This window comes from Macaca fascicularis, chromosome 6 (genome assembly GCF_037993035.2).
Source record: "Macaca fascicularis isolate 582-1 chromosome 6, T2T-MFA8v1.1".
NCBI lineage: Eukaryota > Metazoa > Chordata > Mammalia > Primates > Cercopithecidae > Macaca > Macaca fascicularis.
Genome location: NC_088380.1, coordinates 95,023 through 111,510, shown reverse-complemented (window position 1 = coordinate 111,510; position 16,488 = coordinate 95,023). Strand labels below are relative to the sequence as shown.

The 16,488-nt window shown below is 52.0% G+C and overlaps 1 protein-coding gene across 1 annotated transcript in view; it reads right to left on the bottom strand.

The window, feature by feature from the left end:
- Positions 1 to 15,844: 15,844 nt before the first annotated feature.
- The window catches only part of LOC135971207 (uncharacterized), a 45,028-nt gene continuing 44,384 nt past the window's right edge, over positions 15,845 to 16,488 (bottom strand). Inside the window, exon 5 of the mRNA XM_073995119.1 lies at positions 15,845 to 16,254. Coding sequence (XP_073851220.1) covers positions 15,902 to 16,254 — 353 coding nt within the window. The 3' untranslated portion in view covers positions 15,845 to 15,901. The remainder of the gene's footprint in view (positions 16,255 to 16,488) is intronic.

Below are 16,488 nucleotides of genomic sequence, written 5' to 3'. Positions count from 1 at the left end.
CCACGCACCCCTGCTTTGGTCCCTGGCCACCACCATCCTGATCTCGGCCATCTGATGGCATCAGTCCCCAAAGCTGGAAACACCTGACACCTCTTGTCACCCTCCCATCTGCCCTGCCTTCCTCCAGTCCGGGATATTCAGGGATGCCCACATACAGGACCAGGAAACCAGGGTTATCCCAAACCAGTGCCTGCATTCAAAGTCCTCCACGGCAGCACAATCACCAATGGCCAATACTCCCAGAACCTTCCACCTCAAAACGGGAGCACATCTGGATTCAAGCTGACAATGCTGCATTCTCTTTGCCATGTACACATGGAGGCATGTCAGGTTCCACCTAAAGGTATCAGGTTCCACGCTGCTCAGGAGCCCAAACCTAGTCACTCTGCATGATCTCAATTCACCATCCACAGAGAAGCCTGCAGTTTTCCTCTGGTGCACGGTGTGGATGGTGGATGGTGGATGCATTTCCCCTGAAGACTCGGAAACAGAAGCCTGGCCAAGGAGGCCAGTCACCCCAGCCCCTGCAAGGCCCGGACGTGACCCTCTGCTGTCTGCACACAGTACCCAAGTCTAGCAGTGCTGGCTCTGTGGTGGGATCCATCTGGGCCTGCAGAGGACCCGGGGCACAGGAACCGTGCAGCCTGGCTGCAGCCGGAGGCCTAAGGGATCCCCACGAGGCTCTCCAGCCTAGGTGCCCTCACCACAGGCAGAGCCATGCAAGAGAGTTGCCTGCTGAACTGGAAACGCCCCAATCTGCTCAGCCAACACAGAAAGACAACAGCCACCTACAGCTGCTGAGCCCCAAAACGTGGCCACTGGGCCTGAAGGGTTGAATCTGGAATTTAATCTGTGAAGTTCTTTTCAAATGTGTTTAGCTATGTAATCAAATCTTTATTCTAATTCAATTTAAAGGAGCCTCTGGCTATGGGCTCCCTTGTCGGGCTTCACAGCTCCAGGGAGTAAGAATGGGAGAGAGAGAGGCCCAGAGCCTCTCTGCATTCTCCACGTTAATTCAACAAGTCATCATAAGGAAAGGCACTCCAGCAGGAGAGGTGTACACGGGAAGAACTGGGTTGGCCCTGACAAGCATGACCCCCATGGCATCACAGCTGCCTCAGGCAACAGGCAAAAGACAATGATGCCCACCTGGACAGGCCACCGGATGTGATGATGCACCCCCAAGCCCTAGTCCCACAGTAGCCAGAGACCACCTGCTGCTCATCCCGGGTGAAACAGGCAGAGCTACCGGAGCCCTCAAAAGCAGGAAGAATTAAGGAAGCGATTCCCACGACACACGTGACACTCCTTGGAGACAGACACAGGCTTCGCTGTGAAAGTGCAGAGGACGGTGGAGTCCCTAGGCAGGCTGCTTCTTCCAACGATCAGGAAGAAACCAGATCCATTTCCTTGTAGGAGAATCATTTGTACCGTGATTAGACAGAAGACAGAAGGTGGCTGATGTTATCAAATCATCAAGCACCTCACGGCTGCTTCTCCAAGGAAGGCCTGGAAACTTGCAGCCACCCGCGTAGGGGCCGCAGTGTTTACAATGGAGATACGGGTGACCGAGGTCTGGCTTCCTCAGGGAAGCTACATTTGAACTTTCACCACTGAGGAATCGGTCATTTACAGTCACTCACCCTCAATGCAGAAGAGGGCTCAAGACACTGCACCAGACTTCAACACTCAGGGTTGGGGTTAGGGTCAGGGTCAAATTCACAAGTTTTACAAGATGTATTTCCTTGGGATGCCAGAAGAGATGCAGCTTCACACCCCTGACCTCCATGGTTTCCTTAGCCCCTTCACCAGTGGATCTCACCAACAGATGACACATCCACGCCTCATCCATGGCAGCACAGAAAACCACTTGGAAGACAGCCACTCCCACCAAGCTTCCTGACTTTGGTGTTTAAAATCTGCATCATTTAAAATCTGCATCTCATACGTGAGATTACACTCCTCCGAACAACGACATTGCCACTGTCATTTCACCCAAAAGGGCTTTAGGAAGTGACACGCGGTCCAGACGCCAGAGGTCGCCGGCCGCCTTACTCTAGCCTAATTCCTTTGTGCCTGTATGGAGGCTTCACAGATACAGCCCATTAATGACTGTATGAGAAGCTCAGGGCATAGACGAACTCAGTGCTGAATTTTTTCCATTTATCACCCTTTGTTTTGTCCAGAAGACAGCTGAGAAAGGCGGGGGCAGATCATCTCCTCGAGTGTAATGACTCTAGCCACTTCTCTTCACCCCAGGTCACCACTCAGTCAACACCCTTTTGAGAAACCAAAGCAATTCTGTTCCCTTCACTCCGAGTTCCAAGCACTAAATTCCTCCGTTTTATCAATTAGATTATCAAGCAGCCGTTTGTAATCTGGACTGCAATCTGATACGAAATTTAAAGCTAATTTAAGTTGCGGTAATAGCTCCTATTCACATTGTAGATAAGGCATGAAGGAAAACTTTAATCTGTTCATAGGACCAACTTTGTAAACAAACCAATTATTCAAGCAATGATTGTCTTCAGTTAGATGCAAATTACTTTGCTCATAAAAGATTTTCCAGTAGGAATTTTTAAATCCATGGTCTGTCTTTTCTGAGCCTGTCTCTGCACCTTCCCCTGAGTGCACAGCAGGACTTCTCAGGGCATCCCATCAGCAGACCCACTGAAGAGAATAAGCCCGCAGCCCCCAGCCCAGGAATCAAGTCCGAGCCCCAGCAGCCCCTCGTCCAGCCGGGGCTTCCTCACCAGCACAGCACCCAGAGGTCTTCCAGGTTTAATGCCACGTGTGCGTGGAAAGTAGAGTGCTGGAAGGAACACAATAGACATTCAACAATGCAAATTCCCCCCTGGAACAGCCCAGCAATCCTCTGTACCTTCCCCCAAAGTACCCATGCTAGGCAGGCGTAGAGTCCGATGGGGGTGCCTAGGAATCGGCATTTAACACTATTCTGATGAATAAAAGTTTGAGAGGTCGGTCAGCGAGAGGCTGTCGTGGCCTCCACTCATTTGCAGGCTCTGAAGAGACACAGATTCAGGTAACAGGCCAGACAGGACAGGACAAGGATGGGGAGGTGGAGGGCAAATTCCATGGACCACCATCCGCCCCGCCATCCCCACTGAGACTCCGTGATTTAAAGAGAGGCAAAGCCAGGGAGAAAAGATGCCCGCACCACACGAGCGACTGAGATTTCACCTAAAGCACGCAGCATGTGGCTGAGGGCCAAGGTTGGGCAAGCCAGGAGCACAGAACGGGGTTCACTGGCCCAGAGGTGTCTCCCACACCCACACCCCGTGCAGACCTCCCAAGCACTGCCTGTGTCTCCTGCCTGGTTTAGTTCCTCCCCGCCTTCTACTGTGTTGGTTTCTCAGCCGCCACCCACCACCACACAACCCTCTCTACAAGCTTGGTGGACTGAAAAGAGAGGGGGCGGGTAAGATCTGGGCTCTGGGGCCAACGTCCTGCCTGAGACATTAGTTCCAACCCACCTAGCTGTGATGTGAGCCCCCGAGATTTCTCAAATGTGAGATGGGAAGCTAACTGAACCCACTCACCAGGACGGCTGTGCAGACTGAGATTACATATAGCCACACCTCGGCATCCACCACACGTGGGACCCCAGTCGTGTTGCCCCTGATGGGAATCCCTCTATCTATGCCCCTTCTGCTACCAGAGCCAACTCCCAGCAGTAGCTGTGGAGGGTGCATCCTCTATTCCCACTCCACTCCCCTCCCATCGCTCCACGCCGTGACCTGCCACGCAGCGGCCACCAGCAAATCCGGCCCCACTGGATAACCGACCACCAGCCCCCCCTCACTTTGGGGCGTCTTCCACTTGCAGTTCCGAAGCAGGCCGAGAAACCGCCCTCAAGGGCAGTCACCTGGTTCCTTAGTGCATGTAATGACCTGCCACGCAGGACCACCAGCAAACCCAGCTCCACCATCCAGGCCCCTGTGGATTAACCGAACCCCCACCCCCCACCTTGGAGCGTCTTCCACTTGCGGTTCTGAAGGGGGCCGAGAAACCGCTCTCAAGGGCACTCACCTGTTTCTTATTGCATGTAATGACCTGCCAAGCAGGGCCACCAGCAAACCCAGCTTCACCGTCCAGGTTCTGGTGGGTAACTGCCCCCGTCCCCCGCTTCCTCCTGGGGTGTCTGGGAGGCTCAGAAACTGCCCTCCACGGGCACTCACCTGTTCCTTATTGCACTAATACCTCATTTACAGAAATCCACTTTGACTTTCCAGCACTGCAGTTGTGACAATTTAGCAATCCTGCTTGCAAGCTACAAGAGCTTGAGGTCACGTCCACCTCACCAGTATCCCAGAGACCCAGCACTATCCCACTGTGTTTAAAATTCCAAAATACTCCTTCAAAATGCTACTGGCATTTGCTTTGCACATAAAATGCTAACAACCTTCAAGTGAAACAAATATCTTCAACAGTTTGGTACAACGACATGTGAGTTACACATCTGCCAAGTTGTAAAGCCTCATGCATTTATAACATTTTATGTACGGTCAAATGGTTCATTAATATAAATTATGAGAATCTCTAAGAAACAGGTTTTTTCTGGCATTAGATGACCTAAGGAAAACTGGGTTCTGGCTGGCTTGCGGGCCTGTAGAGACAGACATATCTGCTGACACAACCAAGCTCCTTCCCACTGATGTGGCCTCATCCCAGGCCCCTCACCCGGATGCCTGCAGGCCCCTGGAGGAGCAAGCTGACCTGTCCACATTTCTCAAATGCACAGCTGTTGCTCACACTGCAGATAGAGTTCAAGGCACGAGCAGGCCACCATGCTAAAAATACCACGCAGCGTCCACGCCAGGTGACGGTGGTTTTCACTCCATCCCAAAGCCCCAGGTATGAGTTTACAGCCATGATTACCACATGGATTTTTAGACCCTCAAGACATACTTTGTTTCCTTTTATGCAACAAAGTTAAAAGACTATCACTCAGATATAGGCTCTGAAACTGTGGAATAATTATTTGGGAACAGAGCCTCTGCCAGATCAGGATTAGCACTTGGGAAAACACCCCGTGACCTCGGTCCACACAAACCCATCCAGACCAGAAGCCTCCCGCACTGTAATTTCTGTGGATTTCTGTAAACGAGGTATTACTGCAATAAGGAATAGATGAGTGCCCTTGGAGGGCAGTTTCTGAGCCTCCCAACCACACGGCCACGTTCAGGCTGAAGCCGCACCACCTCCAGAAACACTGTCCCTCGCCGAGGTGTGCCTGGCTTCTCCCTTTTTCCAAAACTTAACAAAACTTGAAAAGGACAGGTCTGTGTAGAAAAACACAAACTACTTGCGATTCCTCTTCCCAGTTCAGGCTGTAGGAAGCTCGTCTCGGCCCTCACCGTGTTCTGACTGTGGCTTGGTTCCCATAAGAAATAAAGTCAGAATTCTAGTCCCTGTCTCCTGGGCAGTGTGGCAGGCATACATACCTTCAGTTATATGAGGAAAGGCGTGGCGAGCCCCCTTCCTTCAGTAAAACTGCACAGTTCCCAGAACCCTGATGCCATCTCCCTCACACCACTGTGAACACCTGGACAGAGCACATTTCAATGCGTGCACATTTGTGAGCTAGTTTTCTATTTCTCCACTAAATCACCCCAAATTTAGCGCCCTAAACTCTGACTTATTTTCTCACATTTCTGGAAGCTGGAGTCCAAAACAGGTCCCACCATCTAACGTCGAAGTGGCGGCAGGGCTGGCTCTGGGGAAGCCACCGTCTCCTTGCCTCCCGCAGCCTCTAGAGGCTTCTGCATCCCCTGGTCCATATGGCACCCACTGTCTTCAGGACCCACAGTGGCTCTGACGGCCCCTCAACTGGAAGACGCAGAAATGTCAGGAGCCCGGGAATCTAGTGCTAAGGCCAAGCCTCCCCACCCTCCCAGCTCCTCACACACTCCCGTGTGAGCTAATATAGATTCCACTTTAACTAGTGTCACCTGTGTAAGGGGTAAGTGCCCAGCTGTGAACTGGTTAACCTCGCCCACACAAACCCCGAGAATAAACTCACAGGCCATGGACCACTCCACAAGCAATAAGTGACCACCTGCTCAGGGACCTCCATGCCCCAGCAGAGCCCTCCGGTACCTCCTTGTGAGCTCAGACTGGCAGCAGGGTTCTGCAGCGCCACAGGGCCCTGGATAAAAAAGACAGCTCCCATATCGGGAGGCACCGCCCGCGGTTGGGTTCCCAGTACTTTAATAGCCCAGGTGGACAAGCCGGGGCGCATGCAACCCCATCACCAGAATAACGGCTGCACGTGGCGAGTGCACGGGTGGCCACCACTCAGCCCAGCTGGCCGCGCTAAGCACATCACCACCGTGACGCCCAATCAGATTGAACTGCTGGAACAGTCCCAGCATCGGCCCCCAAGAACATTCTGGATCACAATTCAGAGTAGTGATTGCGATCAGGGCCACATGTGGCTGAATGTTTTTACAGGAGGACACCACAGCTGGACTGACGCCACAGCTGGATCTGGCTGGACTGAGAGCATTTCCCACTGGACATTCTTACAACACCATTTTATTTGCGCTTTATTAAACTTCTATGGCTTTTTTCTGCTTATCTACTTTATGGGAGTGTTTCTTGTTCTTATGACTGCGGTGATACTTCAAGCTACAACTATCAATGTGTAAATTAGTTTGGAAGTCGCCTTATCATTAAACATTTCACAAGCAAGCAGTCAGAGGCACCTAACCCGGAGGCCTCTTTTCTTCTCTGAGCCAAAGCTACCTTGGACTCAAAGAAAATGGCACATGGAGGGGGGCTGGATCTCCAGCGCCCATTCCTAGGGAGCCCCCTGGGGAGCAGATATGGAGGGAGAAGCCCTGGGTTATGGCACTGTCGTACTAAAGAAAAGTCTGTTTGGGTAATGTAAGCACCAGACTTAAGAGATTAAGCAAACCATGAAAAGAAACTACTAACCACAGCTTCTCCAAAACAGAACTAAACTCCCTTCCTTTAGTTTGAATTGGAAAAGCAGAAGTGATGATCAGGATACAAAAAAAAAAAAAAAAAAAAAAAAAGAAATGACACAGTATCTGAACACAGGAGAATAATCAAGGGCCACTGTCTCTTCCTGTGTCAGTGGGAGCCTCGCATCTAAACTGGATTTAGAAGGTTGCTACTTTGGACTGAAAGGTATCCCCAACTCTAGTTTGTAAGCAAGTGGAGCAGAATGCTTCAATTATTTCAAGGTTTAGCGGTAAAGCTCTGCAACTCTCACAACCATTTTAATTGGTGTGAATTTTAAAGTGACTCAATCTGTTGGCTGGAGTATCTAACGGCTTAACCACGGGGTCACGTTGGAAAATTTTTCCAATTGCTTTTGTTTTTCCTACTGAAGATGCATTTGAACGTTCTTGTAGTTTGCAGTTGGCTGGTTCTGATGTTTGGTCCTGAGGAAGCCCAAGTATCCGTAGAGGAAGAATCTGAAACCTCAAGCCACTCGAGTGCTGTCTGGGCAGATGGAGACCCCAACCCGAGGGCCACTGACGGGCTCAGCATGGGCGCAGGGCCGCCCGATGCAACAGGCCACGTATTTGCCGGTTACAAAACATCATAAGCACACACCCCCAGGTGTGCACACACGCTCTGTACACATCTGTCCCTATCAACACCAGCACACACCCCCAGGTGTGCACACACGCTCTGTACACGCTCACGTCTGTCCATGCCAACGACAACATACACCCCGAGGTGTGCACACACGCTCTGTACACATCTGTCCCTGCCAATGCCAGCACACATCCCCAAGGTGTGCACACACATTCCATACGCGCTCACATCAAGGTGTGCACACACGCTCTGTACACACTCACATCCCTCCCTGCCAATATGAGCACACATTCCCAGGGGTGCACACAGGCTCTGCACATACTCATGTCTGTCCCTGCAGCCTGAGTCAAACAGTCACAGAGAGGCAGAGGAGGAGGAAGAAGGATGCGATGGGCACTAAGGTCCTGGGCCAGTTCCCCTCCCTACCTCGGGAGAGACCCCTCATGTGATCCTGCCATCACTCACCCTTCCGCCTCCATCCTCCATCCTCCCACAGGGATCAGGAGGATGCCCACTGCACAGAGCTGTGATGAGCATGAACAGAAGATGGCAGGAGCTCACGCCAAGGTGCTGAGCACGGGGCCTACGGAGTGCTTCTTTCTGCTGTGGCTGACATCATCAAACAGAGACTGACACAGCTTCTGCAGAGAATGCCACTTGCTAAGAAACTGAAACGTGTGACCTAGGAGCCTGTGAAGGTCTAAGAACAAACCAACAAACCAAATGGTTTTGTTTGTTTTTCAAACACCATAGCCTGTTTTTTCTTTTTTTTCATGCTCTACCTTGGGTATCATTTAGTTTAATTTCAAAGTAAGTCCAATAATTACACAAAATCACAGGACTGAGCATGGAGCATTGTTTCACTTCATGTCCTCCAGCCTTTAGGACACATTAAGGAAAGACATGATTCCAGGATTCCCATTAGAAAGGCTGCCCTGAGGCACCTGCTGGGGCAGCCAAATTGCAGCTGTTGATGCTGCCCCCAAGCTGCTTGGATGAAGCAGAAGATTCCGGAGATCTCCTCTCTTCTGCCCCTTGTCCAGGAGAGAAGGTGGGGGGAGAAAGGTGAGAGAAGATAGGAAGAAGGAGAGGGGAAGGAGGGAGAGAGGAGGGGAGAGGGAGGGAGAGAGGAGGGGGGAGGGAGGGATAGGGAGAGGGAAGGAGGAGGGGCATGTTCCATCCACCAAGGCAGCTACACTGCAGAGAGAATGGAGGGTGTGTTGCCTCTCAGGACAGCAAGTTCAAGCTGTTTATAATTGTTAGCATAAACAGTGACCAGCTGAGGACAGGGCTGTCATTGGAGTTGACGTTTTATTTTCATAGTTGATATTGGGGACCTGGACCTAAAGCAGCGTGCCTTGCCCTTTTGCCAGATGGGCCTATGCTTCTCTATACTTGAGTCTATTTGACTAAATACCCGATATTGACTAGGAATTATGACGTGTAGGATACCCCTTACCACAGTAACATCAAACTCATATTCTAAATGCAATTTATTCAGGGACTGGCTTCTAACTCTGGGTGGGAATGTTAAGCTCAGTCCAGTTCAATTCAGTAAGCATTTATCAAGAAACTCCTAGACCAAGAGCTCTGTTAGACACTGGGTATGGGGGGTGATGGGGATACGAAGATGTGGAATTAGAACTCGAGAAGCTCAAATGCTTCCATTTAATTCCCTAATGCAATTACTAAGCTTCAACCTGATGGCTGTAATGTCTAAATTCACTTTTTCTTTATTCCAGTTCTACATAACAAAGCACAAATAATCACAGAGGAATGATTCTGTGTTGGACTATTCAGTGGACAGAGAAGAGCATTCTGACCGGTGTGAGACACTGTCTTCCTTCCCAGGGAGCCCGTGAGGTGGCTGCACAGAGCACACGCGTGAAGATTCAGGAACACGAGCATCAGGTGATGGGAGGGGCACGGAGGCAGCACCAGAAAGATGCCTGCCGAGAGGCCGCTGCAGCCAGGCCGGCCGGGAAGGTCATGGGAGTGGGCGCAGGCATCTCCCTCCAGCCGCACTTGGTTTTCATGAGGACGCGTGCACGGAAGGGGATGACACCGAAATGCTGTGGCGCTGAGGGGAGGAAGGGAGGGACACAGGGCCGACGGCTGGCCCCCACCCCTTCCGTCCCTGCCCCTATGAACGCTGCCAAAATCAGCCCCAACGGGGAGAAATGAGGTGGGTGAAAGAGGTGGACAGACTTGGCTTCCATGGAATTCACAGATTCCAGTCATTAAAAATCCCTTCTGAGTTTTCACCTGGAAAACTTTGCCAATGTACTTAGGGACAAGAGGCGGAAGATGAAGCCAACACAATTGGGCTCAAACTGCCACCCTTCTCCTTCTCTTTTCATCCACCACTCTCCCTGGGCCCCTGAGTGTGAGAACCAGGAGCTGCACAGCCCAAGGGTGCAGCCCCTGACCAGAGGAGGGAGCCGCACGGCGGGGCCCCCAGCACGTGGATGGCAGGATCTGTGCTATGTCAGTCCCAGGGCCCCAAGCAGAGAAGGCCTGGGGCTCCCAGCTGAAGTTTTGCTGTCTACTCTCTCACCAAAGTCGAGAAGGACTGAGTGGGACCAACGCTGCACCTGGTGGCTCCTCAGTGGCTGCCGATGTGGTCCTCAGGCTGCAGGTGAGACCCTCTAGGGAAGCCCAGACAGTGGCGAGAATGACAGCCACGAGTGCTCCAGTTGCCCCAAAACTCCAGCATAGCCTGAGGAAGGCAGCGCCCGCTCAGATCCCCGTGCAGGCTTGTGTGGCACACTGGTGAGGCACACAGCACCAGAACATGGCACTTTAAGTGGCTTTGTGGGGTGTAGGAACACAAAGTGTGGTCTGGAGTGGCTCAGAAGTCACTCCCACCAGCCTGTGGGACCCGGACGGCCCCTTTGGACGTGGCTGGAGTCTCTCCAGGGCGGGCTCCAAAGTCCCAAGGATGAGGTGAGCGTCGGTCTTGCTCTGAGGAAGGCCCCTGACAAGTATCCTGAACATGCAGGTACACAGCTGGCTGACTCATCTGAAGGGACCTGCTGAGCTACGAGCTAGGGACAGCTAGAGAAAACTGCGTGAACCTTTGTGACTACTCACAGGTAGGTAGTACTGCCTGAGACACAAAGGTAAAGAATTAACCTGAAACTGCATATTATAAAACTTATTTTTAAATGATGGCGCTTAATTGAAAAGACTCCCAAAGACTACTGCATTAGAAAGTGACAGAGTGAAACCGTGAGGCTGACCACAGGAGTCCCTGGAAATTTCACCAAATGTTGTGTCAAAACTGGGAAACAGAAGAACTGCACCTGATGAAACATTCCATTAATCACTCGAGTCCTCCCCACATACGAAGCTATGTAAAAAGTGTTCCCAGAAGGTAAAGTGAGCAGGAGGGCTGTGAACACACAAAGAGAGAGCCACTTCGTCCACGGACCACAACAAAAGAAACGCTAATGAGTGCCGACGACACGCTGGAGTCCAGGGCTCTGGGCGCAGCTGGGACGGGGACACTCAGGGTCCCACTGTCCAGATGGGAAACCAGGGTGGAAACACCAGGGAGCCTGTCCCAGGGTGCAGAGCTAGTGAACAGTGGTTCATACTGCGACAATCCCAGCTGCCAGGCTCTGGGGCTCCTCGGGACAGAATCCTGTTGACTTCACTCTGGGGTGCGAGAGGCGGCAGCATCCCCCAAAGGCACCTGGAGAAGTGGTGTTACCCTCCATCCCCTGTCCCCGGCGTTACCCTCCATGCCCCTGTCCCCGGCCTTACCCTCCGTCCCCCTGTCCCTGGTGTTACCCTACTTCCTCTGTCCCCAGTGTTGCTCACCATCCTCCTCACCTCCAGGCCCCTCTCCCTGTCCTCCCTCGTTTTCCTGTTCAGCCAGAGCACATCACATGTCTCTTCCCTTTTCAAGAGGCTCAGCTGCACCCAGAGGCATTCCAGCCTATTCGGGATGGGGCACACACCCTGGGATGGGGCACAGCACAGGGCCGGAAGGGCCTGAGACCCTCTCACTGTCGCCCAGGAAGGATGGAACAGCCCACGGTCATGCTCATTGTCAGGCAGGATGAAAACTTCTGTGTCCGAAATGTTCTTTTCACTGGAACTGTTCGGACCATTCGTGAACGAATCAGTCAAATACCAGCAAGTGCCACTCCCACTTATTCTCTGGCTAGTTTTCCACCCACCAGCAACCACACTCCTAGGAATTATCCCTAACGCAGAATCAGCGCCTTGTGCCTTTAGGAAAACCTCTTTCTCTCCAGCTTTGTCCTCCTTCCACAAAAGGTGCCTCTGACTGCCTCACTGGCTGTACCAGGATTTCACTCGGCTATGGAGGAAAATCTGCGTGGGGCTCAGAGGTGGGTGGTCCCTGCATGGGCAGCAGGTCTGTGACATCCTCCGAGGAGCCTGGCCCAGGCCTGCCTCACACGCCAGGACTCTGCCTTCTGGCCCTCGGGCCCCCGAAGCTGCTTTCCCTCCAGGTGTCATGCCCCGGGCAAGAAGGCCGGACAAGGGCCCAGGGCTGCTGTGGGTCAGGAAAGCCTCCTGACACCTCCCACTCCAGGACCCCCCATCAGCATCCCAGCATCTGGACCTGTGTCACCAGCCGCTCCGCCGTGCAAGAGAATTGGATTTTCAGCTGGGTGTGCTGCTTCCCTAAACAAAGTAGGGTGTTGTTACTCAGGAAAAAGGAAAAAATTGGCATCTTCTTGGCAACCCTGCGACATCCAGCCACCGGTTCTCACCATCCCAGAGATGTCCATCCAGGGCAGATAGTGTCTTCAACCAAGCGCCACTGACCCAGAAGTGCAGTAATTAGTACACTTTCACCAGAATCACCCATTCCTTCACCTTTACACCCAAGAAAAACATGTTTGCCAGGCAAATTAGATGTCCAGGAGGTGTAAGGAAACCCCAAGCCTGCTTTAAGCCTCAGACTTTTGAGACCGTTGAGGGCTGTGCGCACAAGAGCAAGGCTGCACCCGAAAGCTCTGCTTCTGCCGGACGTCATGGACAGACCACACGGCTCAGCCACATGGACCCTTCCAGGACTTCACGAGAGGGACTTCCGTGGTACATGCAATGATGTGCACTTCGTTCAGCCTCGAACAGACCACGCCCTCGTTACAGGGTCGGTGGTCCACCTCCTGCCATCAGCCCCCCACCTCACCGAGGGTCTGTGTCTGCATCTGAAAGAACTTTGCTGTTTTACCTGGGTACCAAAATGCGGCATCGCGATGTTTAAAGGTCTTTAAATATCAACACTCCGGGTGCAGTCCTTGTCACTTTAATGCGGTCACTCGATGCAGGCCTCACTCACAACTCTGAGGTAGCTCATACCTTCCCTACCTAACCAAGGAAGAAACGAAGGCATGGAAGGTGCAGCTCCTAAGGAGCAGATTAGGATTCAAACCGGTGAACTTCGTCACATGCTGACCTACCTCTCAGGCTGAGATAACGTTGAAAATTAACCAGGTAGAACAGCGTTCCATAAATCAGCTGGAAATGGTCCTTGTGGATGGGCCTGTGGTTACTCCCTGAAGAACAAGACCATTAGCCCAAAAATCCACCTGTGTCACACTCAAATGTTTACATATACAACTATTTTTAAAATAACCCAATCAAGCATGTTCACAGCCATTTAGAGCCATATAGATTGTCTGCTTCGCTGACAATCAACCCAAGACCTCTGTCGGCAAAGGCCACGGTGCCAGGTCCAGAGAAGGCGGGACAGAGACACAAGCAGACACAAGCAGGAACCTTTCCATCCCTGGAAGCCTCGCTCTGATCGGTCCGTGAGGACACGGTACAGACCGTGGGGCACAGGCAGACGGCAGGCCAGGAGAAGGGGCTGCAATGCCGGGAGGCAGTGCTTTGAGCTCTAATGGATGGAACACTGCTAACCAGTGAAGGTGGAGAGAGGGCACACGTCTGAGAGCATGTAGAGGCAGCAAAGCACAGCCAGCCTCGGGGAACCAGAAGCCACAGGGACATCAGGTTGGGTGCTGCTGTCTGCCGGCCACTGGCTGGGGGACTGTACTGGGCCTGGAGGGACATCCCTGACACTCCCCACCAGATGCCAGGGGCACCCCCAGCCCCAGGTGAGAACCACGGATCCCATGGTGAATGAGGCCAGCCTGTGGGAAGTGGGCTGGGACAGCTCTGTACAGCTTAATAGGAAAGTTGGGTTCTATTTTGTGGGGTTTTGGTCACGCCGATGGCTAGTCATGGCTGTCCGTCAGGAAGTGATTTGAGGATAGACTAGAGAAGGGGCTGCCAAGACCAGCGGAGCATTCGCTGTCTGGGTCTAAGGAAAAGGAAATAAAGGCTGGCGATGTGACAGTGGGGGGGGGAGCACAGAGCAAAGGAACTGGTGGAGACACAGGGCTGGCCCCGCACAGGGCTTTGAGCAGCTACCCGGGGGTTGTCCTATTAATTCTCCTCATGGCCCCAAGAGGCGGCTGTGAGGATCCATCTCCTGAGGACAGAACTGCTCCAGAGCCACACAGCGAGGATCCACAGAACCAAGATCCGGGCCAGCTCCAAAGCGGGTGAACTTGACCCCTCAGCCATGGTCCTAAGACAGGGATCGGAGCCCCCTGGACACACAGACACAGGAACTGCAGGAAGGGGAAACGGATGCCCCGGACCAGTGGCGGGACCCAGGGTTTCAGCCCTCCAGGGCCACTGGGACCAGCCACTGCACAGGTGGACACATGATGCTTTAACTCGCGCTGGGGGAAGGAGCCCTCACTCTCAGGGTGGAGACCGCAGCTCGATCGGGCCGGCCTCCCTGCTGGGCACAGCCTGAGCCACACAGGATGCTGAGGTGCCCCAACGTTGGGGTGCTCAGAGCCACTCAGCTGAGATCGTGGTGCTTTCTGTAACCACCCTCGTTTCTTCACGGTATAGATCTGGACTCCATCCTTTGCAATGTGTGAGGTTCTAGGAAGAGGCTGGCCAGCTGGGGAAGTGTCCTGGGCTCTGTCCCAGTGATGACGAACTTGGCTCCCCACAAGGGCGGCCTGTTCACCACAGTGACCCCCGGGGACCACGCCTGCACCCACCTTGCTGAAGATAATTCACTTCTCATCCGTGAAAGAATAAAGCTAGACTAACTCAATTTCACACTCACTTCCAACTTTAACAACTTGTGTTAGGAAATCAAAGACAAGGACTCTGACCACGTCACAAACCCAGGAAGCAAAATCCGAGACTAACGGAATGATGCCACCTTCGCAGTTCCGAGCTTTACTAGTTGTTTTTCTTTTCTGGCCTGTTTTTCTCTTTTGGTTTAAATAATTAAAGACCCTCGTTGACAAGAAAAAAAATTCTCTATGAAACTAAAAAAAGTGGTTCTAATTAAACATTTAAACATTCTTCCATATGCTTTATAAACAGTTGAAAGTACAGCTCTACTTAGTGTTAAGTACTTTAACCAAATGAAAGGTTAATTATACAGACTGGCAATTATAAAAAATAAGGCTACATATTCGTGGCATCATGAATAATTAATAAGAACCGTTTGATTTCATTCAGACCAGGGATTCTGTGCTAATAGGCTCTTAGCTGTCTTGAAATAATGGTGAAATTTTAAAATTACTTTTGTACTTAAACACGTCCCCGAAGTGAAGCACAGCGGTTAACATCCATCATGGTGCCCAGCAGAGCGACCCGCCCTACTATGGCCGACACCCTGATTCCCGAGGGCTGCATCCCGGGGCTGTACTCGTGCAGAGAACGTTCAGGAAACAGACCAGGTGGCAGGAGGGGGTCTTGTCCTCAAGGAACCTCATGAGTCTTGCTAGGGGGACAAACAGCGAGAGAATGAAACCGGCAGCCACGGAATCTGGACAGCGATGCCCAGGCCCCGCCATGCATAACCCCTGGCTGGCACCTCCCTGAGACCCGTCTGGCACAGGCAGCGGCAGGGTCCGGCCCTTGGAGCGCAGGGATGGCAGAGCAGGGCCATCAAAGCGGGTGGCATGCCGACAGCGGCTTCTCCGCAAGAGCTCCTGGCTCTCAGGGAGCTGAGGGCTCCTCAATGGGAAATTCTGGCTGAGCTCCAGGGGAAAGCGGGTGGGAGGCCTGTCTCCTCTGCCCCCATCTCCTCTGCCCCAACCCTGGAAGAGGGTCAGATATCAATGCTAACTCTTGTGCTGACTCAATTAAATCAAACAATTCAGAAAACAAACTTGCTTTAAGTATTAATTTCCTAAAAAGAACTAACATGAATTCAAATAATTCACATAATTAAAATGATTTTAATTGTTAATTTAATTAAAACATCTCCGTTTTCACAGCATCATGTACCCTGGTACTTTCTCCTTATTGCATTTCCCATCTTCCAGGGCAGGTTTCCTTCCACCCAGGGCAGCAGCGACTCTGGTGTCTCGGGTATTCCCAGGCTTCCGTCAGCCCCTGGGGGGCTTACAGTTCTGCAGCGGTCTCCATCCTCATTAATCTGCATAAGAACATCCGTCCGCAGGGATGTCCTGTGGCCCCGTGGCCACATCTGACGTGCAGCTAAACGCTGGGCGTGTCGCCTGGTGACAGCAGATGACACAACTGTGGGCAAGGTAGCACCTCTGGGCGCCGACACTCTCGATGAGTTTTTTACAAGACCATTCTTTAATGGGTGAACCCTGAAAGGAAACACTAAAGATTGTTTTTAACTATTTTTATATCGAGACAAATCTTTGTCAAACGTTCACTCAATGCTAAATGTCACTTCTCCAGCCAACCCCTTTAAGAATACCTAAAACTTAAGACTGGAATGACGCTTTCAAACACATACTCTACTCATGCATTCCCGGGAGCAGAGAGCAGCTTAATGTTTTCACGCTACACAGGCATGAAGTTTGGCGAAGGCATTTTAATATTTTTACCTGA